Here is a 27,210-nt window from a genome sequence, read left to right as displayed (position 1 = left end):
AGGGTCTTGCAGTCTTAGACTTCCAATGAGGTTTTTCTCTATTCCTCTCCATGAAACTGTAGATGAGGGGTCCATCCACACTACGGGGGCCTGTAGCTGAAAGGCCTTGTGATACATTTTAAAGTTGGGGAGGCCAGGCCTCCATTGTTTGTGGTACGTTGTAAGGTAGAGTATTTTAGCTTAGGTTGTTTATTGTTCCAAATATACTGCCGAACTAAAGTATCACTTCCAGAAATGTATTGGTGGGGTTAAGGGGATCATTGAACTTAAGAAATTCACACGGGGAGTTATGTTCATTTTAACAACAGCAATCCTGGACCGCAGTGATGCCGGCAGCGTGGTCCACCTGGCCGGATCCCTTTGAACATTACTTAACATAGTTTCATAGTTGTCCTGGACCACTCGCTGTAATGATGCATGTATGATGATGCCCAAATATGTAATTTTGCTTTGGGTTGGTATTGTACCACTAATAGCTGATGTCACATGCCTGTTGTTCAATAGAAGAAGATTATATTTATTCCAATTAATTTTATAGCCGGAGACTGAGCCAAATTCGTTGAAGATCTTAAGAATTTTTGGAATAGAGTCCTCAAGATCAGAGATGTGGAACAAAATATCATCTGCAAAAAAATTATATTGAGCTGCTATTGGATTTAGGGGCGGGTGTCACAGTGTAATATTTCAATATGCACTCATTAAAGTTAATTTGACTGGCAAAACAGTTAAAGTCCTTCTTACATTACACAATAATAAAGTCTTAATTTTTAAGAACTAAAAAGTTTTGGATCAATTTTTACTTCTTCCAACCATATGTTAAATTAAGAGTGAATGTACATTTACATATTGCAATAATGTCATAATCCTACAATTAATCATTGTGAAAACTAAACTTTCTAGTTGCGTTGTTACTTTGGCCAGGTCATCATCAAAAAAGCGAATTAGTACATTCATGATTTGTCCATGTTGATATTAGTTGCTTCAAGTACATTTATTTAAAAACGTTGCATTGTATAGCTTTTCATATAGCTAGACTCTAAAAAACTCTGGGAAAAGACCGCTATGTTTAAATACCTGCCATGCTGATTCCAAACAGACAGCTTTGTCAAGGCAGTTTGGGCTTCAGATAGCGTTTACACAGTGGCCATTGTTAATGACAAATCATGTTCCGCTATGAACGTGCACACACATATTGTTTGTATCGGTCAGTGAAGGCGCAGTCGCAGCGGTAGCGGTAGCTGTCGTTGCTGGTAACTCACTCGTATGACAGAGTGCACGGACCGAAGCTTTGTACGGTGGCCGACAGGGGCAGACGCCCTGCAAGTTAAGAAAACACATGCAAATAGACAAAACACAAGCAAATTAAGAAAACAACTTCATTCATTTGACAACACGTACAGCATTCAGCAAACGCGCTGCAAATACCACAACACAACCAAATACATAAACGCACTGCAAATAAAAAACGATGCAAAAAGAAAAGCACGCAAACCCCGAAAAAAGAAGCAATGCAAAAAGAAAAACAACTTCATTAATTTGACAACACATGCGCAGCATTCAGCAAACGCACTGCAAATACAGAGAACACAACCAAATACATAAACGCGCTGCAAATATGAAACGATGCAAAAAGAAAAGCACACAAACCCAGAAAACAAATGCAACAAAAAAAACGCAGCATCCAGATTACACAACGGAAGTTCTCCAGACCTCTAGAGGGAGCAGCTAGTGGAACAGCTGGATTTTCGACCGTTATTAACCGATATTAAATTCATAGTATTATTATTATTATTATTATTATTATTATTATTATTATTATTGTTATTAATAATAATAATAACATAATATATTATTAATATACAGTCTATACTCCCGTCTCATGCTGTCCCGGCTAGTGCCGTCCCCGAGCTTTGGCTTTTCAAAATAAAAGCTCACGTCTGGTCCGCTATGCGTTTGTACTTTGGTGTTTTGAATGTTTGTGAACTCAACAGTACGACAATCATGCTAATAAATATAATAACTTTTTCAGCAGATTTCTTACTTACAACACGATGGAGTTAGCAAAGCAGTTTTGTGTTATGTGCGGGCGGGATTTATTCAGTTTGATAAATCCCACGGTAAATTGGCTAGTTTACTAAACAGGGAGGGACTAGAAATCCTGTCTGTTTTTTGTATTTCAAGAGCGAATTGCTCCACAATATGAATACAGATTGATCACTTATTTTGTTGGTAACCGTTGTTGTATAATCACAATATTACACTTGAGGAGGGCGACACTTTTCGGACCTCGAAATTAAACCCTCTCATGTGGCTTAAACAAACGTCAACGTTAAACGCTGATGCAGTTTTAAATGTTTTATCACCACGAGTTTACAGACGTCTCTGCTGATTGAGTATCACCTGGGACCTGAGCCGAGACACACCCACCAAACGAGAGAAAACATATCTCAAACATAGACTAAATATTTACACCGTTCTGAGATTGAACGTGTCCCGGCTCTCTCTCTCTCTCTCTCTCTCTCTCTCTCTCTCTCTCTCTCTCTCTCTCTCTCTCTCTCTCTCTCTCTCTCTCCCTCCCCGTGGGGTCGAAATTCCAGCTGTTCCACTAGCTGCTCCCTCTAGAGGTCTGGAGAACTTCCGTTGTGTAATCTGGATACAGCGTTTTTTTGTTGCATTTGTTTTCTGGGTTTGTGTGCTTTTCTTTTTGCATCATTTCATATTTGCAGCTCGTTTATGTATTTGGTTGTGTTGTGTGTCTTTGCAGTGCGTTTGCTGAATGCTGCACATGTGTTGTCAAATTAATGAAGTTGTTTTTCTTTTTGCATCGCTTCTTTTTTCGGGGTTTGCGTGCTTTTCTTTTTGCATCATTTTTTATTTGCAGTGCGTTTATGTATTTGGTTGTGTTGTGTGCATTTGCAGTGCGTTTGCTGAATGCTGCACATTTGTTGTCAAATTAATGAAGTTGTTTTCTTAATTTGCTTGTGTTTTGTCTATTTGCGTGTGTTTTCTTAAGCTGCAGGGCGTTTGCCCCTGTCGGCCACCGTAGCTTTGTGACTAGCAAGCACTTTCTTACCGCTGCTGCCATACAGTATCTTCCTGAACATGCATGCGCTGCAGAAGCAAGCACCCGGCTCCCTCAATTTGAGGCACCAAGTGCTAAACGGCTTCATTCCGCCCAAGTACTATATTCTTCCGCCTGATAGTTCCCGGTTTGTTTATGGTTAGAAGATGGCTGTGTCTCATGTTACGTTGTTTTTTGTACACGCTGTGACTATACAAATCACAACATGGAAATAGGAACATGTTGGCGTTATTTTGTCACTTATTGGGAGCAGTAGGATTGCTCGAACCATTCACCTGCATGTACTGTGCTGGCCTGATGCCGCTGGAGCCGTCAGACAGCCTTACAGCACGCACGGAGATGAGAAGGGTATGTATCGACTTGTCTAACTCTGGGGGTTACGGTGAATAAGCTAAATTCCCAATAAGTTGGCGTGTTCCTTTAAGCCCTGCATTAGTTAGAGCTGCGTTCCTCTCATATGATTGGTAAATGAAATCAATTGACTCAAAAATAATAAACACGGCACTTTAAGCCCTGTATAAAACCTGATTGATCGGGGTGGACTAGCTTCTCAATAAAGCGTTCTAAGCGGAGTGCCAAGACTTTGGAATAGAGCTTAATATCAGTCCCAATGAGGCTGATGGGCCTGTAATTTCAGCACTCCGTAAGATCTTTGCCCTTTTTGGGTATAACAGAAATAAGTGCAGTGTTGGTTTATTGGTGAAAAGTACCCTTCTTTATGGCTGAGGTTAAAGCTTGTAAAATGATAGGTCCAAATATGTCAAAGTACTGTAGAAGAAGTTCTGATGGAATTCCAACCAACGACATTTTCCCTTTTTTAACTGTTTTTAATGCTGATTTAAGTTCCTCTAACGTTACAGGTTGACCCAGTTCTTCTGCCTCCTCTGGGTCAAGAAGAGACAGATTTAGCTCTTTTAAGAACTCCTGGCACTGTGTCGGATCTGGATTGCAGGAGGACTCATACAACTTTGAATAAAAGGATTGGAAAGTGGCGTTGATATCTTTAATTTGATTCGTTGAGATACCTCGGTCCGTGCGGATGCTGTTTTGACCGCAAAGGAAGATGTGAAATCTCTAATAAATCCTTTAGTTGCTTGCCAAATGAATACCAGGTCCGAAACTGAGTCAGTATTGATTGATATAAAGTTTAGCCAGTTTGGCTCTAAACTCTGACTCTAAGACTTAAATTGCCACCTTCTAGATCTTTTTCCTAACACATCACAATGGCATGTGGTTATCAGCGCATTGTGATCAGACAGAATTGCTGGTTCTATTGCTATCGTGTGGAACATTGCCTTAAGCTCACTAGAACACAGAATATAATCAATGCAGGAGTGGGTGAGGTGACGTGCAGAGAAAAAGGTGTAATCCTTGCTAGTAGGATTGTGCATCCTCCATATATCTGTAAAATGGTGGGATTCCACAACTGCTCTAAACATGTTTGATGTGTGTTTTTGGGCCTTTGTGTGGTTACCCCCTGATCTATCCTGATTTAAATCTAGCACTGCATTCATGTCCCCCCCTATAATTAGTGAATATTCATTGAGAGAGAGCAATTAATTGGTTAGACGCGGGGAGCTCTAGCACTGAGCGACCATTGCGGTTGACGGTCAAGTGACCTTCCTCTTCATCTAAAACCATCTGCTGGCGTTGCAGGATAACTGTTATATAAGTAAACGTCAGTCACTCAGTCAGTACACAAAAGACGTTATGCTTGTACGAGCCTCGGTGAATAAAACACTTTGTTGTTGAAGCTAAAGGTTGGTTGTCTGGTTCATAATGAATGCAACACAGAAACATTACAGGACATTTGGTCGCCTAAAAATGTCTTGTTCAGCATTCTGCCAACCAAGCTAGCTAGCTACTGCTAGCGTTAGCTGGAAACTTGAGGGAAAGTTTGTAGATTTTCTGTTCTGCCATACATGCAGATGAATGGCGGCAGTACCCGGAGGTCACTGTTTACCGGCCGGTAAATCTCCAATGGATGACTCGCTTCAGATAAGTTGAAAATCTGCAACTGCTTAGCGCAGCGCCATTGCAACCACAAAACAACACTGGCTTGGCTGCGTCATCCTCCACAGCCTACCCTCTTGTCAAAAATCGTCACATCCGGTTGCAAAAAAAAGCCTGTTTGTAAACAGTAGGCTACCAACAACCCCACTTCGCCTGTCTCGGCTTTGCTCCGTGTAGAGTGAAGCCCCGCACTCGGTAAAACACAAACTTTCACAACCAATAACCAGTAACAGATAGCTAAACGGTAGCAATGTCTGGGACTATTCAATTTACAGTATAATACTAAAAAATTTAGTATTGGTATTTGTGGTACAACGTTGCCAAGCAAATATTTTCTTCCCATTAAAACAGATTTGGAAAAATTGATAGATGACAGACAGTTCTTATAGAGCAGACTTACAGTGCCAAACATGAATTTTCTGATCATGCAGAGAATGAGGTAGGCCCAGAATATGTGCAGACAGAGAAGGACCACCAGCATCACGTTGAAGAAGTAGTAGCCAAAGAAGGCAGGGTAGTGTTGAACGGGGTAGACCCAGGTACAGTGGATCAGCCTGAAACACAGTAGAAAAGAAACAAGTCAAAATCTCAACCTGTGTCCTGTATAATTAGATCATGATGTGTGTTTCATCAGTACAAATGAAATGCTGTAAAACATTTATGTGAGCAGATGGGGGATGAGATGGGCTTGGTGTTGAGCCAAAAGTTGGTCCTGGATAAATGACAAACCAAATTTAGACCTATGGTCTTAGTTTTATCATTTGTTTTACACTAATAACGTCTTCAGCAAATACCATCAGCTCTCATATACACTCAATTAATTAGATCCACCTATTTTAAATTAATGCAATCATAATCCATTTACCTTGCTTGTTCTTGACAGTTTAAGAGAGGTGTTGATTCAATTTTATTCAAGGCAGATGGTCGCCCACCAAGAGTCAGGGTCTGCCTTGGCAAGGAACTGTCGGGTGAATGTGAATGTGCATCAACAAAGCACTCACTATGTCTCGCTCGTCTCTTTTCTTTCTTTCTCTCTCTTATAATAAAGCTGCCTTTATGTGCGTGTGTGCCTGATGAACATTATTTTTTTTTTGTCATTCGTTTATTAAAATAATCTTTGCCATAAAAGGTAATTAGGGTATTTTTCAACTTTTACAAAAAAATCGATGAACGTTTATGATAATTGTCATTCAGTAAATTATGACACTTTTAATTAAAAGTTAGCATTGTTTGAAATGTTTGTGTTATGACAACTTGACATTAACCTAGACAACATAACCTGTCATAAACATGTCATAGCAGGCCTAATTATCAAATTTAAAGAAATTACAGTTTCCAGTTTGACGATAGTAAATAGAGTACAGAGACTCCATGCATTATGTCTTATGAATACCCCTTTAAATAAAGTTGTACACATTCTTTCCTACTTTGTACTACAACTGGACCACAGCAATTTCCCTCTGGATAAATAAAGTTCTTATGTTAACTAATGTGCATAACACTGTATCTTCAGTGTGTGCTCAAATGTCCCAATCTAACAGAATATATTGAAAGAACACAGCTACACCAAAAAAACAACCGGACATTATAAAGACAGCAAAGATGCACGGAGCCTGTGGCGTGGTATCCAGACCATCACAGACTACAAACCCTCGCCACAGACCTGCGACAGCAACACCTCTGCTGAATGACCTCAACAGCTTCTTTGCCAGGTTTGATGCAGACAATAGCATGCCCCCACAGAAAACTACCCCCGCTCCCCACGACCGGCTCTGTGCCTGACTGCAGCCAGCGTGAACAGAACCCTCTCCAAGATCAACACCTGCAAGGCTGCAGGTCCAGACAACATCCCTGGTCGTGTGCTGAAGGACTGTGCAGAGGAGCACAAAGATATCTTCAATGCTTCTCTGAGTCAGGCTGTTGTTCCATCGTGCTTCAAAGCCACCACCATCATACCTGTTCCAAAGAAGCCCTCTCCATCCACTTTCAATGACTATTGCCCAGTTGCACTGACCCCCATCATCATGAATGCTTTGAAAGGCTAGTCATGGCTCATATAAAATCCACACAGTTATCGAGGTGACAGATCCAGGTAACAGATCCACCGAGGATGCAATCAGTTCGGCTCTTCACCCAGCACTCACCCAACTGGATTCCAAAAACTCATACGTCAGACTTTAGTTCAGCATTCAACACCATTATCCCTCAGCAGCTTATCTGCAAACTAGACCAGCTGGGGCTCAGCGCTTCAATCTGTAACTGTACTTTCTTAGTGAGAGGCCTCAGGCTGTACGGGTCGGCTGCAGCACATCAAAAACCACCATTCTGAGCACGGGGGCCCCCCAAGGTTGTGTGCTCAGCCCCCTGCTCTTCACGCTGCTGACCCATGACTGCGCTCCATCCTTCAGCAGCAACCACATTGTGAAGTTTGCGGACGACACAACCGACACTTCGTGGTGGGTCTCATCGCCAACAATGATGAGACGTACTACAGGAAGGAGGTCAGCCAACTGGCCACGTAGTGCAGTGGAAATAACCTCTTCCTGAACATTGACAAGACCAAGGAAGTGGTTATTGATTTCCGGAGAGGTCCTACCCCGAAACCCCCACTGACCATCAACGGTGCTGCAGTGGAGAGAGTGAGCATCAGGATCAACCCCATTAGGATCTGCACTGGCCACTTTATATAAAAGAAGACACTCAGGAACTCTTCCTTTATATTGCACATTTCACTATCTTCATCTTTAGTTTTCTGTACTGTTTGATTTTTTGTTTTGATTTTGATCTTTATTTGTATATATTTCTTATCTTCTATATAATACTTGTTGTACGTGTCCTTATTGCACCGTGGGTCAGAGAGAAACATATTTTCAAGCTCTGTATGTCTGGCACATATTGCAGAATTGACAAATAAAGTTGACTTGACTTGACTTGACTTGAAACTGAAATATCATACTTAAGAGCTTACTGTTATTAAGTATACTCATACATACAGATTAATACATCTCTCTCACACAGACACACGTACACCTTATTTATGAGCTTACCAGAGTGGGAAGATGATCAGTCGTGTTACCATGAACACCATGGCAAACAGAACAAAAAGACTTTGGCAGGTTTTCTCCCATTTGGCATAGTTGAATAATTTGGCAGACTAAAAGAAAAATGAGTTGTATTGTTAATTAACCACATTTCTAAATAAGACTGTACAAGCAGCATGTTATGACCCATATTTATGTTCATAGAAGTGGTGACCTCTAGTGGCCACAGTAATGATGACGGGAGCAAAGAAGGAATTCAGGTGACGTATAAAAAAGCACCAAAGACTGTGTAGGGAAGAGGTCCGGGTGGTGGATGGGTCAAGGAAATACAGGACTTTCAACCAGGAGACCGCTGTTCGTGTCCTGTGTGAAACCAAAAGTCAACATTGACTTATTTTAACTAACGTATGTAAGTTTACATCTAAGTTAACGTAGTTACATCACGTTCTACGTCACATACGTAACTAGGTAAGTTAAGTTACATATTAAAAGTTCTTATTTAAACCCAAACCATGATCTTTTCCTAAACCTAACCAAGTATATTTATAGTCTAAACCTAACCAAACTGTGACCCTTTCTCAGCGTTAATCACGTTATTTAAACTGCGACCATTACGTTTAGGTATGAGGACGTGTTAATCTGATGCCACCAGTATGGGGCGCTTATTTAGGAAAAACTACTATGGGTTGTATAAGAGGGTAGGAACAAACAACTTATGTGGTCATATTGGTTGGAGGACTTAAAACACAGAGCCAGGTCAAACTGAATTACCCACCAAACACCAGATGTCCATGGACGTTGCTTTTTTGGCTTAATCTGGTCGGCCCGTCAGAGCCTTTATTTAGCACAATAAACAGACCTTCAGAAAATTGGGCTGTGTTGAGTCTCTCTGATTTGGTCCAAATTTAGCCCAATGGACATCTGTTTCAGACCACATGTTGCTCTAATACAGCCATAAAAATAAGATCACATTGCAGCAAGTGGGGAATTATATCTCATTGAAAACGTGTGTTGTTCATGGTTGCCCTCCAGAGAAACTCCTGGCCATGGTTTAACAACTATAACTGTAAACGCAATATTTCACTAACCTTAACCAAGTATTTAACATGTCAAACACCTGGTTGGTTTATTTGCCATTACAACAATATAACCTTAACCATAGTTTTCATGCACTGATATTTTAACAAGAAAAATGTATGTTAACAAAGAATATAAAGAATATAATCAGAGTTTTGCAGTGTCATCCAGTATCAACAGGTGATAAGAGACTGTCGTCCCCCCATTCCCATAGGTTGTTTGTTAAAGCAGTAATTATGACTCATTCTATCGTTTCCAGTGGCGGTTCCATCTAGTGGATGTAGTAATTATGACAGGAGCAAAGCAGAAAGTAGCAGTAATGTGACAAAAGAATAAGACCAAGGTTAGAGTCCCGTTTGAAAATAAAAGTAAATTGCAAGTTTTTGTTTTTACTTTACAAACTTCACGTTCAGCGCCACATACGTTAGCAGAAGGGAAGCACCGTCTAATTTTAACCCAAACCACAGTCTTTTTCTAAACTTAACCAAGTAATTTTGTGCCTAAAAATATCCAAACTGCGACATTTTCACAACGTTAAAGATGTCTTTAAAACCGCAACACTGATGTTCAAAACCGCGACCAACATTCTCTGGTTTAGATAGGAGGGCGGAAAACGGTCCTGTGGGTCATATTAGAGGGTAGAAAAAAAACTAAGCATATCGTCATATGGTTTGGAGGACTTGCTGTTGTGATAGGACTGTTTAATCGTTGTGTGGCTGTAACTGACCTCCAATAAAACATCAGAGGCATCATGGACGATCATGACCAGCGTTCCAATACGAATGTAGTTGACACACCAGGAAAATGATAAGAGGACCAGTGTGGCCAAGTGGTGGATGATTTGCTCCTTAAAGTCCTATGGGAAGAAAAAAATAAAATCAATCAGTCAATTAACGTGGTAAAGTCTTTACCAGACTACCTAACTAGAGTCCCACCAGCTGTTATGGTTTGGGACATTTCTGTTACCCGTTTGTTAATTTCTGTTGTCTGTATTGTTTATTTGTGTATGTTCTCTTTTGTTGTATATTTTATTCTGTATATTTATGCCCCTGTTTTGTAGATTTCCTGTTTTGTATATTTTCTGGTTTTGTATATCCCTGTTGTGTGATGTATCCTGTGTTGGGTAGTGTTGGCTGGATATATTTTGTTGTGTATTTTTCTGTTTCCGGTTGTGCGTTTCCCTGTTAGTTCTGTTTCCTGTTTTATTTTTATCTGTTTTCTGTCTTGTCATGTCCAGCTTTACTTTGTGTTTTCCCGCCTGTGTGATTGTCTGATGTGCTCCACCTGTTCCCCAGCCCTGGTGTCACCTGTCTTGCGTCTTCTCGTTACCTAGTGTATTTAACCTCTGTGTTCCCTTTGTCTCTTGTTAGATCGTTTTGTATCCCGTTGTGTCCTGTCCCTGTAAGTTTGCTCCTGTTGTTTCCTACCCGTGTTGCCGTCAGCCGGTGTTTTTCCTGTTGCTTTTGCTTTTTTCTCTGAGTTTCTTTGTGTGGTTTGCCAGTCTCTGTACTGCCGTTTTCTGTTTTATTAAATCCCAAAGCTCACACCATCTCCTGCCTGACAGTATCTCTCTGCAATTGGGTCCTCAATCTCTCGCTACCTATAACACCAGCACCATCATGAAGCTAAAATGTTAGCATCTTTTTTATTAAATTGTAGAATGTTTTGTCATACACAGAAGTATTGGTTGAAGGACCTTTTTTGTCTTTAAAGTACTCATATTATGCTTTTTGGCTTTCCGTTATTGTATTATCTATCTTTTTTGTGCATGTTATAGGTTTACAAAGTGAAAAATCCCAAATTCCACCCGAAAGGTAGTTACCATCTCCCACAGAAAACACTTGACGAACTGCTCCAAACAGCTCTATTATAGTCCAGCCTTTACTTCTGTGACAAATGGGCGTCATTTAGCGCCACTTTGTAACATGTTATAATGTTCGCCTAGCTGCTAGTGTGGCGCGCCCTCAAACCAAGCTAGTTAGAGCGGAGGCCCTAAGAGTTCTGATTGTATCAACATGTCCAGGAGACAGTGCAGAATTAAAACATTATGTATGAAAGACTAATTTTTTTTACACTTAAATAACTTATCACTGTCATGGTTGTGCATGTTTTATGCTTCAGTTTCTTGTTTTATTTTGTAGTCCGTTTTCTCCCATGTCTTGTTTTACTTCCTGCCTTGTTTTCCCACCTTTTGTGATTGTCTGCCCCACCCTGATGTGTTTCACCTGTTCCTGAGCCCTCGTGTCACCTGTCCCTTGTTTCACCCTCGTTACCTTGTGTATTTAGTATCTGGTTTTTTTCTGTTGCCAGATCATTGTATTGTTTGTAAGTCTACCCCCTCTTTGTCTCGGTGTTCCAGTTTTTTGTGATTCCTGGTCTTTTGGCTTCCTCAACGCCCAATCACATTGTTTTGTGGCCATGTAGCAAATGTCCCATGGCCTGAAACCATTCTGAGGCCCTTGGGGTCCATCCTTTCCAACCATAACTAATTCAAATGTTGATAAAAGTAAATGGCTATGCCAGATTGTGACACAATGTTGATATTGACACTTAGCTTTACATTTCAGCAGTACTTTGTGTGAGACCATACAGCCTTAAATGTTTTGAGTTTTAATTACCCTATATTGAATACTGTGTATTTCTTCACACATATGTGAACATACTGTGTTAAAACTTTGTTACTTCTGTTATGGGAATAAAAGCAGGGGTTTTAAACATCAGGGGTGAAGGAGATTCAACAAAGTCAACCACTACTCACCTTTCTCTTGACATCAAAGGCAACACTTAAGAGAAGAGAGCCATAGAAGCTCATCTCCAAGATATAATACCAGTACTGAGACTCCAGCATGGACTGTAGACAGAGAGAGACAGACAGACATATTTAGAAAGAGGATGGACAGCATGTTACATGAAGCTGCAGTGAATCTCAGTCACAGACAAAATGTCCCTCAGGGCTCTGCTTTGTCCTGACCCCTTTAGCTGGTAGGAAGGAACTGTAGAAGAATCTATTGCTCGCTCATCTCCATTTTTTTAAGGTAAGTGCATGCTGATAATGAAGCTATGGGATCATATACTCCCATCACAGTATGTTAAACTGGATTGTGTTTTCAAGTCATTTTGGTAAAGATCTTTATCTTTTTTTGGTCTTCTAGAAGACCAAAAAAGATAAAGATCTTTACCAACAGTTTTTTTGTTTGATGACAACCAACATGTTTTAGACAGAAGCTCAGTCTGTAGGGACTTGGCTTGGGAACTGGAGGGTTGTCGGTTCAAGTCACCTTGCGGACCAAGTACGATCTGTGGACTGGTAGCTGGAGAGGTGCCAGTTTACCAAACCCCCAACTGCTCTCCTTTGGGGAATGTATCGGTCCTGTTTGTGCATGTCCTGTGTGAATCTGAGGACTGTGTAATATATGATCTATCAACAGAGTGTAAAAATGTAATTTCTCCCAATCAAAAGTATATCTTAAGCCTCCGCTAAGTCTTCTCCTGCCCTCCATCTTCATCTATACTGCGTTTTAATGCACACTGTTTATCTGCTCTCATTTAATTATTTTTCTATTGTCATACAACCAAATGATCAAAAATAGCAGGGACAGAAGTCAGTAATTACATTTTCTCTGGGTGCTGTAACAAAGTAATTTTTTGTCAAATCAATAATTTGATACTTGTACTGGAATTTTTTTTATTTCAAGTATTGTACATGGCTACATTTCAAATCGCATAGGTTACAGAGTAAAAACAAAAAGTCACATGAAATCGGCAGCTGCTGGTGTGTCTGCGGCCACATGAGGGCAGAGCCCCAGAGAGCTTTATGTCCAGAGAGGTGTTTCTCAGCATTCAACTGACATTCTGGAGAAGATACATGTTCAAGGTGTATGTTTACAGGCTGAGTGTCAGGGATCAGACCGGGCCTAGCAGTTTGTCATCAGTACAAAAAATGCACAACAATGTATTAAGATAAAGAATGATGTCATTACAGGTTATAATTAAGATTATTTTGTATCGATGTACGTAAAATAAAAAAAAGTATTGTATCACTCACTACTGACCACCCTGTGAGCATGCTAAGTGACCAAAAACAAACACCCACAATGTTACATGGCCAACGTAACAGGTGCATGCTGGGTCTAGCCAAAATACTAACTGCTAATATGCTCATGGTGGATCGTCCAGCGGTGACTTAATTTTACCTTCAGTGAGGTGTCTGAGGACTTTCTGCTGTTTGTGACAATAATCCCTGCCACAGTTGTGACTGCAGAGCTTCATTAAGCTTAACATGTTCAAAATTTTGTGTAGTGGGACAGAGAGGCTGAGTGGCTGGTAGAGCTGGGCAATATATCTATTATATCGATATCATGATATGAGACTAGATATTGTCTTAGATTTTGGATATCGTAATATCGTAATATGGCATAAGTGTTGTCTTTTCCTGGTTTTAAAGGCTGCATTACGGTAAAGTTATGTCAAATTTCTGAATTTAACCAGACTGTTGTAACTGTTCTATTATTTGCCTTTACCCACTTAGTCATTATATCCACATTCGTTATTATTTATCAAAAATCTCATTGTGTAAATATTTTGTGAAAGCACCAATAGTTAACACTACAATATCGTTGCGGTATCGATATTGAGGTATTTGGTCAAAAATATCATATTTGATTTTCTCCATATCACCCAGCTGGATATTATGTATTGAGAATTAATGAGTAGAGATGTTTAACCTAGAACTAATTCCAAACGCTTGTGGCAGGTACTATGGAGCATAACAGATTACAAAACAATCTCCTCCAGGAGGGAGACTGCTGATGCCTCTCTGGCCGAAGAGATCAATGTCTTCTGTGCCTGCTTTGAGGCTAACACACTAGCAGCAGACAAGGTATCGCATATCCCTTTTCCACTGAGGCAGTTTAAGGGCCGTTTCGGAGCTGGTGCCTACTCTTAACCAGTTCTTTGCGTTTCGACAGCAAAATAATCGCCTCTCACTCAGGAAAACTGGTTCCAGTGTGGCACCAACACTTTGCTTGTCTAGACAGCGGTGGCTCGCCCATAGAGGGCACTGGGGTGCCGACCTGCCTGCCTGTTTTTTTATTTAATTTTTTTATAATCTCTCATTTTGAAAAATAATCTGTGTTAATTACATGCTAATAATTATTTTACTTAAACTTTAATGTTTTTAGAACTCTCCAGAATGATATTTGCATTCACTTTCACGTTCAACGTTGTTACGTTTATCATGTTGGTGTAGTAGTCAATAGACTTCTTCCCTGGGCTCTAGTTCGCTCAGCCCTACAGTGCTGGAATTTAAGCCAATGGTTCCCCGGTTGCTATGCAAAAAAGTACATATTTTGCCAATCATCATCGTCGAATTTTATGGTTTAGGGGCTCTTAAAATATCGCCCGTAGTACCAAGATTAGAGCAGTGCACCACGGGACATTTACCTCAGAGAGGAGTGCAAGTGCAGCATGGCGACGTCGAGTAGCACTAATGTAGTCGTGGGAGTTCATCTAGCCCCAAATTCAGTTAAATCTCTACACCTGTATCCCTTCGAAAGAAGAACATTAGCGGAAAAACTCATTGTAAAAGAACTTGGACCAGACAAGCCAGAAATGAATATAACCCAACAGGTGCGAGAAAAGGAGAAAACCTACAAGAGAACATTTTCCCGAGGTTGGTTCGTTCGAAAGGCTTGGCTAACTAGCTGTGGGAACGCCAATGCAATCTTTTGCTTCCCTTGCTTACTGTTTAAAACAAGTGCTTGTGATAAGCTCGTGGACACAGACAGGGATGACAGACCTGAAACATATGTCAGAACGCATTAAGAAACATGAGCGGGCAAGAGTGCATATGGACATTGGACAACTCTGTGAAGCTAGCCATGCTAGGCCGAATTAGCATAGCCACACAGCTAGATGAGGGACACCGCATTGCCAAAAGAAGGCACGACGAGGAGTTGGACAGGAATCGGCAGATTTTGTCAAAGATCATTGATGCCGTGAAGAAACGGAGGGCAATGGGAGAAGAAACGCAACAGCATCTGGTAACAGAAATTCTAGCCTATTTCTGTATTCTATTAGCCTATATGTATTTGTGTTTGTTTGCACATTTTTGTATTCTGAATTGTCATTTTTAGACATATCTATCTACTGGAGAATGCAGAAATTAGATGATTTTTTTTCACATTAATGCTTTTAATAATTACAGTAAGCCTTACTTGCTCATAACAAAATTGTAACTGCTATCTATATGCTGATTGTATTGTATTGTCGAACTGAGAAATGTGAAAACTTAATGTTTTCTGTGTTTTTATTTTCTACAATTATGTATCATTTCATAGGTATGTGATACCATTATGAGCCATGCCAAGGAGAGGTTTTCTTTCACCAAGCATCTCATCAGTGGCACTCGGTTGCAAGGAGACTTGTTACCACAACACAGCAGAAAATTCCCAGATTCAGCACTAGAAACCACGGTGGAGGCCTATCCCTTGTTGGACAAAGCCAGACTTAAAACAGAACTGTCCCTGATCTACGAAAATGAGGACTTCAAGGGTTGCAGTGGTGCACTGGCTCTCTTTCAGGTTCTAATGGAAAATATAACTGTATGTAACTGTATGTTTGCTTTGCTTTTTTAGTTGTTTTTAAGTTCTGAGCTGGATTACTGTGTTTCATACTAGTTAAAATGTTAAAATCATCTTTCTTCTCATACTTAGTGTTCACTTCAAGAATGTTGTCCCACCCTCTCTTTGAGAGCCTTTTCTCTCTTTCTCTAGTATCAACACAGACTGTTACCCATTATCCAATTGTCAATTTGTCTCCAGTGAACTTTAAAGATATGTAGTCTATAGCTGGGGATTGATCGAAGAACTAGATTGTTGTATTTATTATTATAGTATATATATATATATATATATATATATATATATATATATATATATATATATATACTATATTATAGTATTATAATTTATCGTTATGCGTTTGCACTTTCTATCTGGACACGGAGCATAATAAACATGCAACTTGTTCATTATCATTACCTGTGAAACTGTTGATTTCTACATGGCAGTTCAATTAATATTGTCTTTTTAGACCATTGGTATTGACTGGTTTGAGTTCTTTTATTGGTATAGGCAAGGGACATGGGCGTCGCCCATTTAGGGGGACGCAATTGACCAATCTCACGCGCCACACATGCCTTTCATCACGCCCATTTTTCGTCCTCGCTTTCTCTGATGAAGGCTACATTTATGATCATTAAATGACAGTTCAGCAGAAAACAGTGCCCGTGTAGCCTAGTCTGAGTGTTGGCCTAACTACCTGTGCGTCACCTGTGTGGTAGTTTTAAAACTGAGCAGCGCTCCTATGCAACAACAGCTCACAATGTTTCGTTTTTAATTTATTGGCCTACATAAAATAGCGAATAATAAATATGAGTCGATATGTGTGAAACATTGAAATTTACCCACACACTAATTGATCATTGTGAATGATTTGGGATCTCCAGCTGGTCACCCTAAAATGCACCAGAATGCAGGAAATCACATCTACGAAATTCAACATTTTCTGGGGGAGGACCCCCAGACCCCCCGCACACACTGCCCTACCTACAATATTTTTCACCAGCCGCCAATGTGTCTAGAACCAAGAACCACTAACATCATGGGTTGGGGGGCGGATTATTGTGACCAATTTACACTTTATCAGTACCCTGGAAATCAGAGTTCTCGCGAGAGCACAATTTGAATTTGCTCAGCAAGTCACTCTGGCATTGAGTAATGATATTGACAATGACAGTAGATTAAACAGTAAAGATCAGATTTAATCTACCAGTTAGCTCCGCTGGTAGCTAAGTGTATGGGGCTCTGGATACGTCAACCCGTGTATTGTTATGATTGGTTTCCAATGTTGGTGTTATCCAATTGCGTGCAGTGAGATTTTCAAATGCATGCTTGTGCCGCCCCTCGAGTTGGGCCATTTTCATTACTTAATGCCAGACCCTTAATCTTTCGGATTTGGGTCTGGATTTCCAGGCTATTTTATGAGCGCCATTTAAAATAAACAGTAAGGACATGAAACCACAGGAGTGGTCTGTGTAGGAGACAAACAGCCACCTTGCATTGTGGTCCTTGACAAAAGCTTGAAATAAACTAGAGGGAGCTTCAAAAACAGAACTGGTGTTTAAACAAATACAGCGCGAGATGGCTGCAGCAGGGTTCAACAGAACAGCAAATCAAAAACAAACTAAAGAAAATGGGGTACAGGGACCAAAAGACCTCAGGGAAGTATTTCGATGTACTAGACTCAGTCCTCTGCAGATCAGCAACAGCAATGCTTGAGGCAATGGTGGATGATATGCTGCTGCAAAGTTCTACTTAACCTGGTAAGTTTTACTTTTCAAATGTTTCGCCTTGTTGCCAACCAGCTATGCATTTCTTAGCTGTTTAGTAAAGTTGTTCAATCAATGTTACATTTATAACAAAACAGTGATTCTGTGTTAACTTTTTGTCTGATAACAACTAACCATAAACAACTTCCTTCACTCATTCGAAAGTTTTTCTCTTTATGAGCTGTTATTTTCCCTTTAACCTGTAGCCTATCATAGATAATATTATATTAAGGAGAAACTGTTGCCTTTCAGCGTAAAGCACATTTTAATTGTCTGTCCTCATTTCCATTAAGTCACATGTGAGGCTGAAAAACTGTGTCAGGTATAAACTGTAGTTTAATACTGATTCTGCATGATGTGAGATTTTGTAATAAACATATTCACATATGGACAAATGGGGCTCATTGAGTTTGTTCTAGTATCTAGTGAAAATTGACCAGAAGTACAAGTTGTCCACACCAATGCCTGAAGGATTAAGTAAAATGTATTAATTCAAAAAAAAATGTATAGATATACCTTTAATTAAATATTCTGAAGTTAATATGATGATTATGGTATATAAAATTGTACTAACCTGCTTTGGAAAACCTGTCCACACTTCCCGAGTGTCATAAAACCATTCTTTCTACAAAAAACATGGGGAGAAAAGTTTTATTGGAAATTTAGAGGGGTATACCTTTAATTAAACACCAACAAGGCTGCTAGTAGTAACTTTAACATTTAACCACAGATAACGCAAGTTGCTAGTCTGGCTATCACCAGACCAAGCTCAATCTTTTAAGATTGGACATTAGTCTGGGGAGTCTGCTCTGTATTTTCTCTGCACAAGAGGTCAATCAGACCAACGATCCGGGTGACCTAGCAGCGACAGCGGCATCAACGGGTTGCTGCGCTTCGGTGGCCGACTTGTTGACTGTAAACAAAAAGCTGCTTGGTCGCTTCTCTATCGTCATCATGTTGCCTAGGGACTGCAGATGGAAAGTAGTTACTCTAACTAATTCTGGCATATTTACATGGTGTTTTTATACAACAATGTTCATAAATATGCATGGTCCCTATCAAATAAACCAATAAAATAAATAAACCCGCCAGTAGCGCGCCAGGTGGATAAGCCTGATAAGCTTGTGATTGGTTCCCGCAAATTTGTAACAGAAGTAGGGTAGATAAACGTACAGGTTTCCAGCCTGAGCTGCAGGGCGAAATCAAATTGCTGGCAGATCAGGCTGGGTTTACTTTCTCAGTACAATCTTTTCTGGCTGAGATGGACTCATGTTCCAAGCTACTCACATCGTACAGTGCTACTATTCCTCCGATGAACGCCAACAGGTAGAAGACAAACCTCCAGCTGTAAGAAAAGGAAGGGAGACCTATTATTATCACACACACACACACACACACACACACACACACACACACACACACACACACACACACACACACACAGATTTGTGACCTGGCCTCTCTGAACTTCTTAAGGACTCCGGGAAGGTCCTGACCGCGTCTTCTTCTGAACCAGCGTTCAACTTGTCTCACTGACAAACTGCTTTTCTTAGACAGTCCATCAATGTCTGCCTGAAAGTGAGTGAACACACACACACACACACACACACACACACACACACACACACACACACACACACACACACACACACACACACACACACACACACACACACACACACACAAGCAGAGGGATTAAAATGTGTGTAATTTAGATGTACAGTATATAGTTGTGTTTTCTCTATTTGCAGCACATTTTTGTATTGGATTGTGTTTTCTGTATTTGCAGCATTTTTTGTAAATACTGTGCATATGTTCAAATTGGTGAATGTTTTGTCTATTTGCATGTGTTTTCCTAACTTTGCATGCATTGTGTATGTAACCTCAGACATCTTACCTGGACATGTTGGTATCTTTGCTCTTTTACCTGTTTCTCTCAAACGTTACAGTGTATAATTGTTTCATTCTTATTTGGTGTTTGTGTACAAAAAAGGCTTTCCGAGCTTTCTTTATATAAATACCGTATATGTTTACTAACTACTCTAAAACAAGACACCTGCTTAGGCTTTCAGCTAAAATTGCAATCAGCAGTGTTTGATAGGCAGCAGACTGAAATCTTTTCTGTTTTGAATGTGTGGTTAACAGTTTTGACAGCAGTGTGTTAGCATTTGAACAAAGTGTTGTAAATTGTGGCATTGTGGTTAAAGTCATGGGATAAATGGGAAAACTGTGTTCAAGCAATGAAAAACGAACTAGAGTTTGGTCCACATGAACTGCTGCTGTGCAGACTGTAGTTAGAGTTTTGCACATGTGGCTTCAGTTGCGCCCACTGTCGTTTAGCAATCGAAAAAAACTGTAAAGGTTTAGTGAAAATTCAGGAGGTATTGGATATTGAGGAAAGATGAATGGATGCAAAGGCGAGATGTCAAGGATGAGGAAGGATGTTGTATGTTTGGCTGTTCTGGGAGGACGTACTGATGACCGAGCGAAGGGAGACTCAGTGTGGGGGCTTCGTCTCAGGTATGTTCCCACCCGAGCTGATTACAAGCCCCCCAAACGGTACATAGAATGAGACATGGTAGAGGTATGCACCAGATTGAATAGAAAGGGATAAGAGGAGATGGGAGGATGAAGAGATGTGGGTATGGATGAGTTAGGATGGAAAATGAATTAAGAGAAAGGGAGGGTGGGTCAAGAAATCTGAGACAAAGTAGAATAGGTTGACTAGGTATAATAATGGCCCTGCTCCCAAACCTTAAAAAGTGAACTAATTAATTATAAAACATTATGTCATTTAAAGGTTTAATGAAAATGCAGGAGGATGTTGAGGACAGAAGAGTGGATGTAAAGGGGAGGGGTCAAGGGTCACAGGGAATGAATTGCACCGCTCTGTTCTGCCATTATTGAAGCTGCCTGTGAAAACCCAGTGTTAGGCTGGTCTGGGAGGACGTACTAAAGAGTGTGGGGGTTCCGTCTCTGGTGTGTTCCCTTTTTTGTTCACTTTTTAAAAAAGTTTGAGGTGATGCTATCATGCGCCAAGCACTGTCGTTGAGAAATCTGCAAACACAGCAGGATGGGTTGACCAGGTATAAGTAGCTTGACAGGTGATTGGAGGTTTGTTTAAGGTGTGTTAACTAATTAACTTAATTTGTTTACCTAAGAAGGATTTCTACAATTAACTTAATGTGTTTACCTGAGCAGGATTTCTACACTGAGTAATGTAGTAATGTTCCAGGATGGGGTTGTCCTCTGCTTTCAGATGGACTCTTTGCTTGATCCCAGCGGAGACAGCAATTGGTGTTGCTATCCATCTGGAACACAGTTAACACACATGGGGTTCAGTTCTAACAATGTTAGTAGAGGACATACAGTGCATGATGGATAAGATGTAGCAAAAATAGCCTTTATTATTTACAAATATTATCTAATATATTATTACTAGTATTAATATTAGTAGTAGTACTGCCAAGCATACTTGGTTTTACATTGACCAGACCATTACAGTGGTTTTTGTTTATCCGATTTGAGCTGTTTTAGCACAAATTATTTGTACTTTACATCACAACTAACGATTCTGCAAACCATAATGAATTTTAGAAATCTAAAATATTTTTCCAGGCAGCCATGGGAGTATTGTGAGGTAAGCCAGTGAACACTTTTAATTTAATGTTCAGGTTGCTTTCACTCCTGAGCAGTTTGGTCATTCTAACCGAACCCGAGTGTTTCGTTGCAACAACTGTAGCAACTCAAATTCAGCCAATGCAAACCCCAGCCCCAGGGGGTCCCAGAGGGCTGGTGGACAGCAGCAGCGCTGGGTCAGAAAGTTCTGGCGGGGATCCCTGGCATCGCTGGCTGAATTTGAATTTCTACGGCCAATAACTGACAACCCATCTGGGCTGCCGCTGCAAAATGTCAAATGTATAACGGAAACGCAGCATGTGTGGACTCTAAGTAAAACAAAATCCTTTCTCCCTCGTTCCAGAAAAACATCCTAAAGGAAACACTGGTGTGAAATAAATTGTGATATTGTGGTTTTAATTGGCTAAATTGGCAAACTTTAGCTTGCTTGCTAACACAGATTAATTGCTAGCTAGCTAAATATAGCATAGCAAAATACTGTCTTGAGTAGATAACGTCAGCAAATTCATCCAGATTCCTGGGGCTGATCTGGCTGGTAAATTGGCTAGCTTGCCGCAGTGGCGGATGCAGAACGTGACAGATGGGTGGGCCTGGATTAAGTCGAGGTGGGCCTGAATCTAGGCAGTTGTCCCGAATCATCCACATAGTTCCCTAATCCAGGAAATTATACTAGAGCAGCAGTCTTGAGTTGCCTGATGAAACATTTTTAACAGGGCTTAAAGGAGAAAAAGGGAATTCATTATATAGATGGATTATCATTTTCGTTGTTCAAGATACTGCTCATTCAACTTCCAATTATGATTAACAATCTCATAGTTTAGACTAGGCTAAATAAGCCCTATTTTCAACATACTAGGTCATAGTTTTGACCTTAAGCAAAATATTATTTTATCTCATGTATTGTTTTCTTGTCCCTGTAGAAATGTGTTTCTTTATATTGGACATTGGACGCATTTGAGCAGAAGAGGACCGTAAAGTGCTTTGATATTGGCGAATTTGCGTTTCTAGGATGGCGAAGGAATATCCCGCCCTTATCCACTTCTGATTGCCTTCGTTTGTTGGATTCATAGACTGTATATAGTCTATGGTTGGATTGCTTAGGTTTAGGCATGAGGAAGAAGATTGGTTAATGTTAGGGTGAGAATACCAGAGTAAGCCTATCAGAGGCAGGGTAGGGCGGGACATGGCTTCGCCCTCCTAGGAAACATAAATTCGCCTCCGTTTGTGCGTCTTCTTCTGGACTGGTTTAAACCGACAGAAAGCTGCTGGAGCTTCTGCTTCTGACCTGCGGGGAGAAACACAGCCTTCACCCCGCACACAGTGAGAGTTGTGGACCAGCTGCAGACATTCACTCCCAGTACTATGTCCACTTTCTGTGTGCTGAGCCTCAGCAAAAATGAGTGCAACTTGTTTAGCCATACTAAAGCAAAATCAAGATACCATGACACTTCTAGCGAACGTTACCGTTGTCCGTGCCTGATGCTACATTGATGTTACATTGACCAATGAAAACACCAACACACTTAACTTTTTAAATAGTTATCAGGCTTACTTATAATGTTACTGTTTTTAACATGTTATAAAATACACCACATACAGTACTAATGTCCATGTTTAACTATACAGAGTAGTATTTTTTTTTTTTTCTGATTGGGCGTGCCGTTTGCAAATTACTTTATCAGATAACAAAGCAACCAATGCTATATCCATAGCTGGCTAACCTTAGGTTGCGTACTCACTAACGTTATCGCTAGCAAAATTCTATCTGAGTGGATATGTTAGTTGGCTAGCTTGCCAAATTACTTAACCAGTTAACTTGATCCATGATAATAACTTATGCATTATGACAAATGGTATTGATTTTAGTCAACAATAAATGAGGTAATGATGTAAAGCAAACGTGTATAATTGCTTTCTACTAGCCAAGAGCGATGCAGGGCAGGGGCAGCCAACTAGCTAACTGTAACCTAAGCTAAGCTTAGCCAGCTAGTTGTAACTTAGCTACCATTGATCTGCCGTTGGTTGCTTTGTTATGTTAGCTGATAAAATAATTTGCAAACAGCATTGAGCCAATGTTCCAAATAATAAAAACAGTCACGTTCAGTTCCACTGTTTTGGTCGATGCCCAGGATACTCGTGCCTACAGAGTACAAGCTTGTGCACGAGCAACAGCATGCTGACTTTCTTTTTTCTTTTCTTTTTTTAAGATTTATTTTTTTTTGGCTTGTATTGCCTTTATTTATAGGACAGATGAAGTCACTTAAGTAGGATTGAGAGGGGGATGACATGCAGCAAAGGGCCACAGGTCGGAACTGAAACCGCGGCCGCTGTGACTAGTACTGAGCCTCTGTTCATGGGGTGCACGCTCAACCAGGTGAGCTACCCAGGCGCCCGACAGCATGCTGATAGTGATGGCGAACTGAAGCTTTCTGAACCAGTGAAGCTTTCAATCCAATTGTATCGAAGAAAGGTTCAATACTCGAAGCTTCAGAACTCTATGAGGACATCTAGTGGTGGAAGTTAAGGATAGCATTGTGTCACAAACTGTTTCACAGATATTATCCATGAATGTCTTTGAGTCGAAGATGAATACATTTTTAGTATGAATTCATGGATAAATAAATAATGACATAAATAACTAAGCCTATTTGGGACTTTGCATAAGTAAAAATGTAATTGCCTTCTTAGGATTTTGGTTGTGTTTGTAAACAAATACATCAATTTGGGAGGGAAATGAATGAAGAACACATTGCACACACATTTCTGTGATTATATTGAGTACGTAGCCTAGACTAGAGCAACTTTCTACTCGCTATAAACTCTCTTTTATAAACTTTCTACTCACTATAAACTCTCTTTTATAAACTTTCTACTCGCTATAAACTCTCTTTTATAAACTTTCTACTCGCTATAAACTCTCTTTTATAAACTTTCTACTCGCTATAAACTTACTTGCAATAAACTCTATTCTATAAACTCTCTACTGGCTATAATAATCGCTATAATAATCTCTCTATTAACTAACTTTCCTGACTGTTGACTCTTCTACTGCAACAACCCACAAAGACGCACCCAGTGAACCGCTTTGAATTCAACTTCGAAGCAGTCACGTGGGGGGGTGTGAAACGAAGCTTCGGACGTCACTGGTCACGTGATTATCACAAAACGAATCAAGCTCCGATACAAAGCTTCATTCCAAATTGGTTCATTTCTTCGATACATGCCTCGAAGCAGGAGGTTCACGGGTAACATCACTACATGCTGACTTTCTGAAAAATACATATGGAACCTTTAAACTGTAATATACTGTCTAATCCTTAAACAGAGAGTGATGTGCTGTTGGTACAGTATAACCATATGGGAGAGTGTGGCTCTAACCTTTCAAACAGGTATCTGATGAGTAAGAAGGCAAAGGTGTAGGGGACAGTGACGTAGAGATGTGAGGCTTTGGCATAGACCCGGCCCTCCCTGTCCTCCAGGTCAGCCCATGTCAGGTTCACAGGCAGCCAGATTCTTTCCCACCAGAACCACTCATACAGCGTGTCAAACATCCCTCCACCCTAACAGAGCCAGGTCACACAAACACAAGAAGTTATGTTAGTGGTAACTACCAATATACACGCAGCTCTGTCTGCAGCTAATATCTAGGACAGGACTATGTTATGATTGACAATTCATAAAAAAATGCCCAGAAACATAGAGGTGATTAACTGATCCAAAATCCAAGGAATCAGCCGTTTAACACTAGTGCTAGTGAAGATATTCCAGTAAAGTACCAAGAAGAATAAAATCTCTGGAATCTCCTCTAAAAAAAAACTCCGGTGTTTCATAACCTCCGGCATTACAAATACACAACAAAGATACTGTTCTTTACTTGTCCGTTAGCTGTTGTTTGTTTAGTGCTTCAAGTGACATTAAAGGAGATTCTAATCAAACTACTTGTCATTCAACCTTACAAAGGTTACCCAGCAATGCAGGTCCTTGAAACTGTCGAACTGAGATAGGAAGCGGTTCTCAAACATCTTTACCTCCCACAACTAATCTCAACCCAAACCTTTTGATTTCAAATGGACAGAGCACACAATTTGAATCTTGCAGGGTCATTGTGTTGATCTTTCTGAGAACAGGGATTACATTCATCCCAACTCAGCCATGAAAAAACTCACAGAGCTGCCCCTCTGTAGCCGCAGGCAGCCTTGAACCTCTTACAACCCTCTAATAAATTTACATCAGAATAGAAAGGTACTTTCACTCACTAATAATTACACTCCAAGGTCACAGGAAAACAGAAGCTTACCTTTCCACTGTCAGTGCTGTCAGAGAGAGCAGGTGAGGGCCGTTGTTTCCACGCCGGCTGACTGCTGTGCTTGCTGTGGGAAATGAACACGGATGGTAAAATCCTCTATTCCCCCGTTATGACAAGCAGCCAGCCACTCTCTCGTTGTTTGACGTTCTTAAGGTTCACACCCAGTCCAGCCACAATTACCTGGGAAGGTATTTTTTTCTCCCCTCCGGAAACAAGTGGTAGGCTCACGGATTGCCACAACACACACACAGCTTTTTTTCCCCGCCCTCAAGGGATCTAATAACCTTGTTTGTACTGTGCTCCTGATAAAGAACAAAAGCAGGTTCTCCCACAAAACAAACCTTCAAGAGACAGAGGAGGCAACTGGGAAATTGTACTGACTTTTACAAAATGCCAATTGATTAGCTTGGCTCCTATAAACAGCATGTTTTATTTATAATTAATGATAATTTTTATCACATTTTGGCTGTTTTCTGCACTTAACACATGAACTGACCATTCAGATCCTTAAACCAGTTCAGCTGCTTTTAACACCATCTGACACTAATTTTTACTCGCTAGTTACAATCGATTTGACATTTTCAAACTCCTTTTATCACTGACTCACCATGTGATGTTTCTGCTTTCATCATTTACACTTTAGCTGACACTACAACTCCTGTTACTGCTTACACTTCAAATAATCTATTTACAGTTTTTACAGTTGAACTGGCACTTCAACTTCATCCGGACCTTACATTTAAACTCAAATGACAAATTGTGTCAGCACTTCCATTTTAACTCTTACTTCATCTTTTTTTTTTTCTTCTTTTTTATTTATTTAGAACAGCTGAAGAGAGACACAAAACGGGAGGGGGGGGAGAGAGAGAGAGAGGGGATGACATGCAGCAAAGGGCCTCGGGACAGATTCGAACCCCGGGCCGCCAGCAAGGACTGAGACTACATGGGACGCGTGCTCTACCAGGTGAGCTATAGGCCGCCCCTAGCTTTTTTCTTTGCTTCAACATTGCCGTTCTTAAACTCCGTTCACTTCGGGAAACGACAACAAACTTTGAGCTTGCAATGTTACACGTTGAAAATGTCAAATGTGCTTTGTTCTTTCAGGAAATGATTGAAAAGATTTACATAGAATTTAAATAAATGCAAACAAATAATTTTTTTCTCCTATCCCGGAATTTATATGTTGTGTAGCCAGACCTTACTCCACAGTGCTGTGGAGATAGGTCTGGCAATCCAAGACTAGGTACAACTTAACTTCCCTTAATACATTCAGCTTTCACTGCAATACAGAGACATTTCAAAAGCTCCAACAATGAAATACAATATTTTTCTTTGGCAAACATGTTTTCATTAGAAGATTTGGCTTTTGTAGATTATAATATGTGATTTAGGATCATGTAATTTCTTAATTTCTAAACTTATAGACTGACATCAGTTTCAAACAGTGGGTGTGTGCACTACCAAAGCAAACAATGTACTAGTACTATAAGTCAAGCTAAACCAATAGAGGCCTTTGATGACACTCCTTACTAATGATTAACATGACAGCATCATGGAAAAGTACCTGGAGTGTTCCTATTAGGATGAAACAAAACACTTTCAGCCATAAAGTTTGGGTTAAAAAAATACAATTGTTCTCTTTCATTTTGTTGTATTTATTATT

The 27,210-nt window shown here is 40.2% G+C and overlaps 1 protein-coding gene across 2 annotated transcripts in view; it reads right to left on the bottom strand.

The window, feature by feature from the left end:
• cers3a (ceramide synthase 3a) overlaps positions 1–25,768 on the bottom strand; it is a 33,424-nt gene extending 7,656 nt beyond the window's left edge. The window contains exons 1-10 of one of the 2 annotated variants that reach the window (XM_031292696.2): positions 25,539–25,767; positions 24,620–24,801; positions 20,796–20,913; positions 19,056–19,174; positions 18,890–18,947; positions 18,177–18,227; positions 11,972–12,064; positions 9,941–10,069; positions 8,143–8,249; positions 5,496–5,649 (exon numbers count right to left, since the gene is read on the bottom strand). In XM_031292696.2, coding sequence (XP_031148556.1) covers positions 5,496–5,649; positions 8,143–8,249; positions 9,941–10,069; positions 11,972–12,064; positions 18,177–18,227; positions 18,890–18,947; positions 19,056–19,174; positions 20,796–20,913; positions 24,620–24,792 — 1,002 coding nt within the window. In that variant the 5' untranslated portion in view covers positions 24,793–24,801; positions 25,539–25,767. Of the gene's footprint in view, positions 1–5,495; positions 5,650–8,142; positions 8,250–9,940; positions 10,070–11,971; positions 12,065–18,176; positions 18,228–18,889; positions 18,948–19,055; positions 19,175–20,795; positions 20,914–24,619; positions 24,802–25,538 lie in introns of both variants that reach the window. The other variant, XM_031292697.2, reaches the window with a different exon arrangement.
• Positions 25,769–27,210: the final 1,442 nt, after the last annotated feature.

This window comes from Sander lucioperca, chromosome 3 (genome assembly GCF_008315115.2).
Source record: "Sander lucioperca isolate FBNREF2018 chromosome 3, SLUC_FBN_1.2, whole genome shotgun sequence".
Taxonomy (NCBI): domain Eukaryota; kingdom Metazoa; phylum Chordata; class Actinopteri; order Perciformes; family Percidae; genus Sander; species Sander lucioperca.
This window is presented reverse-complemented; position numbering and strand designations above follow the sequence as displayed.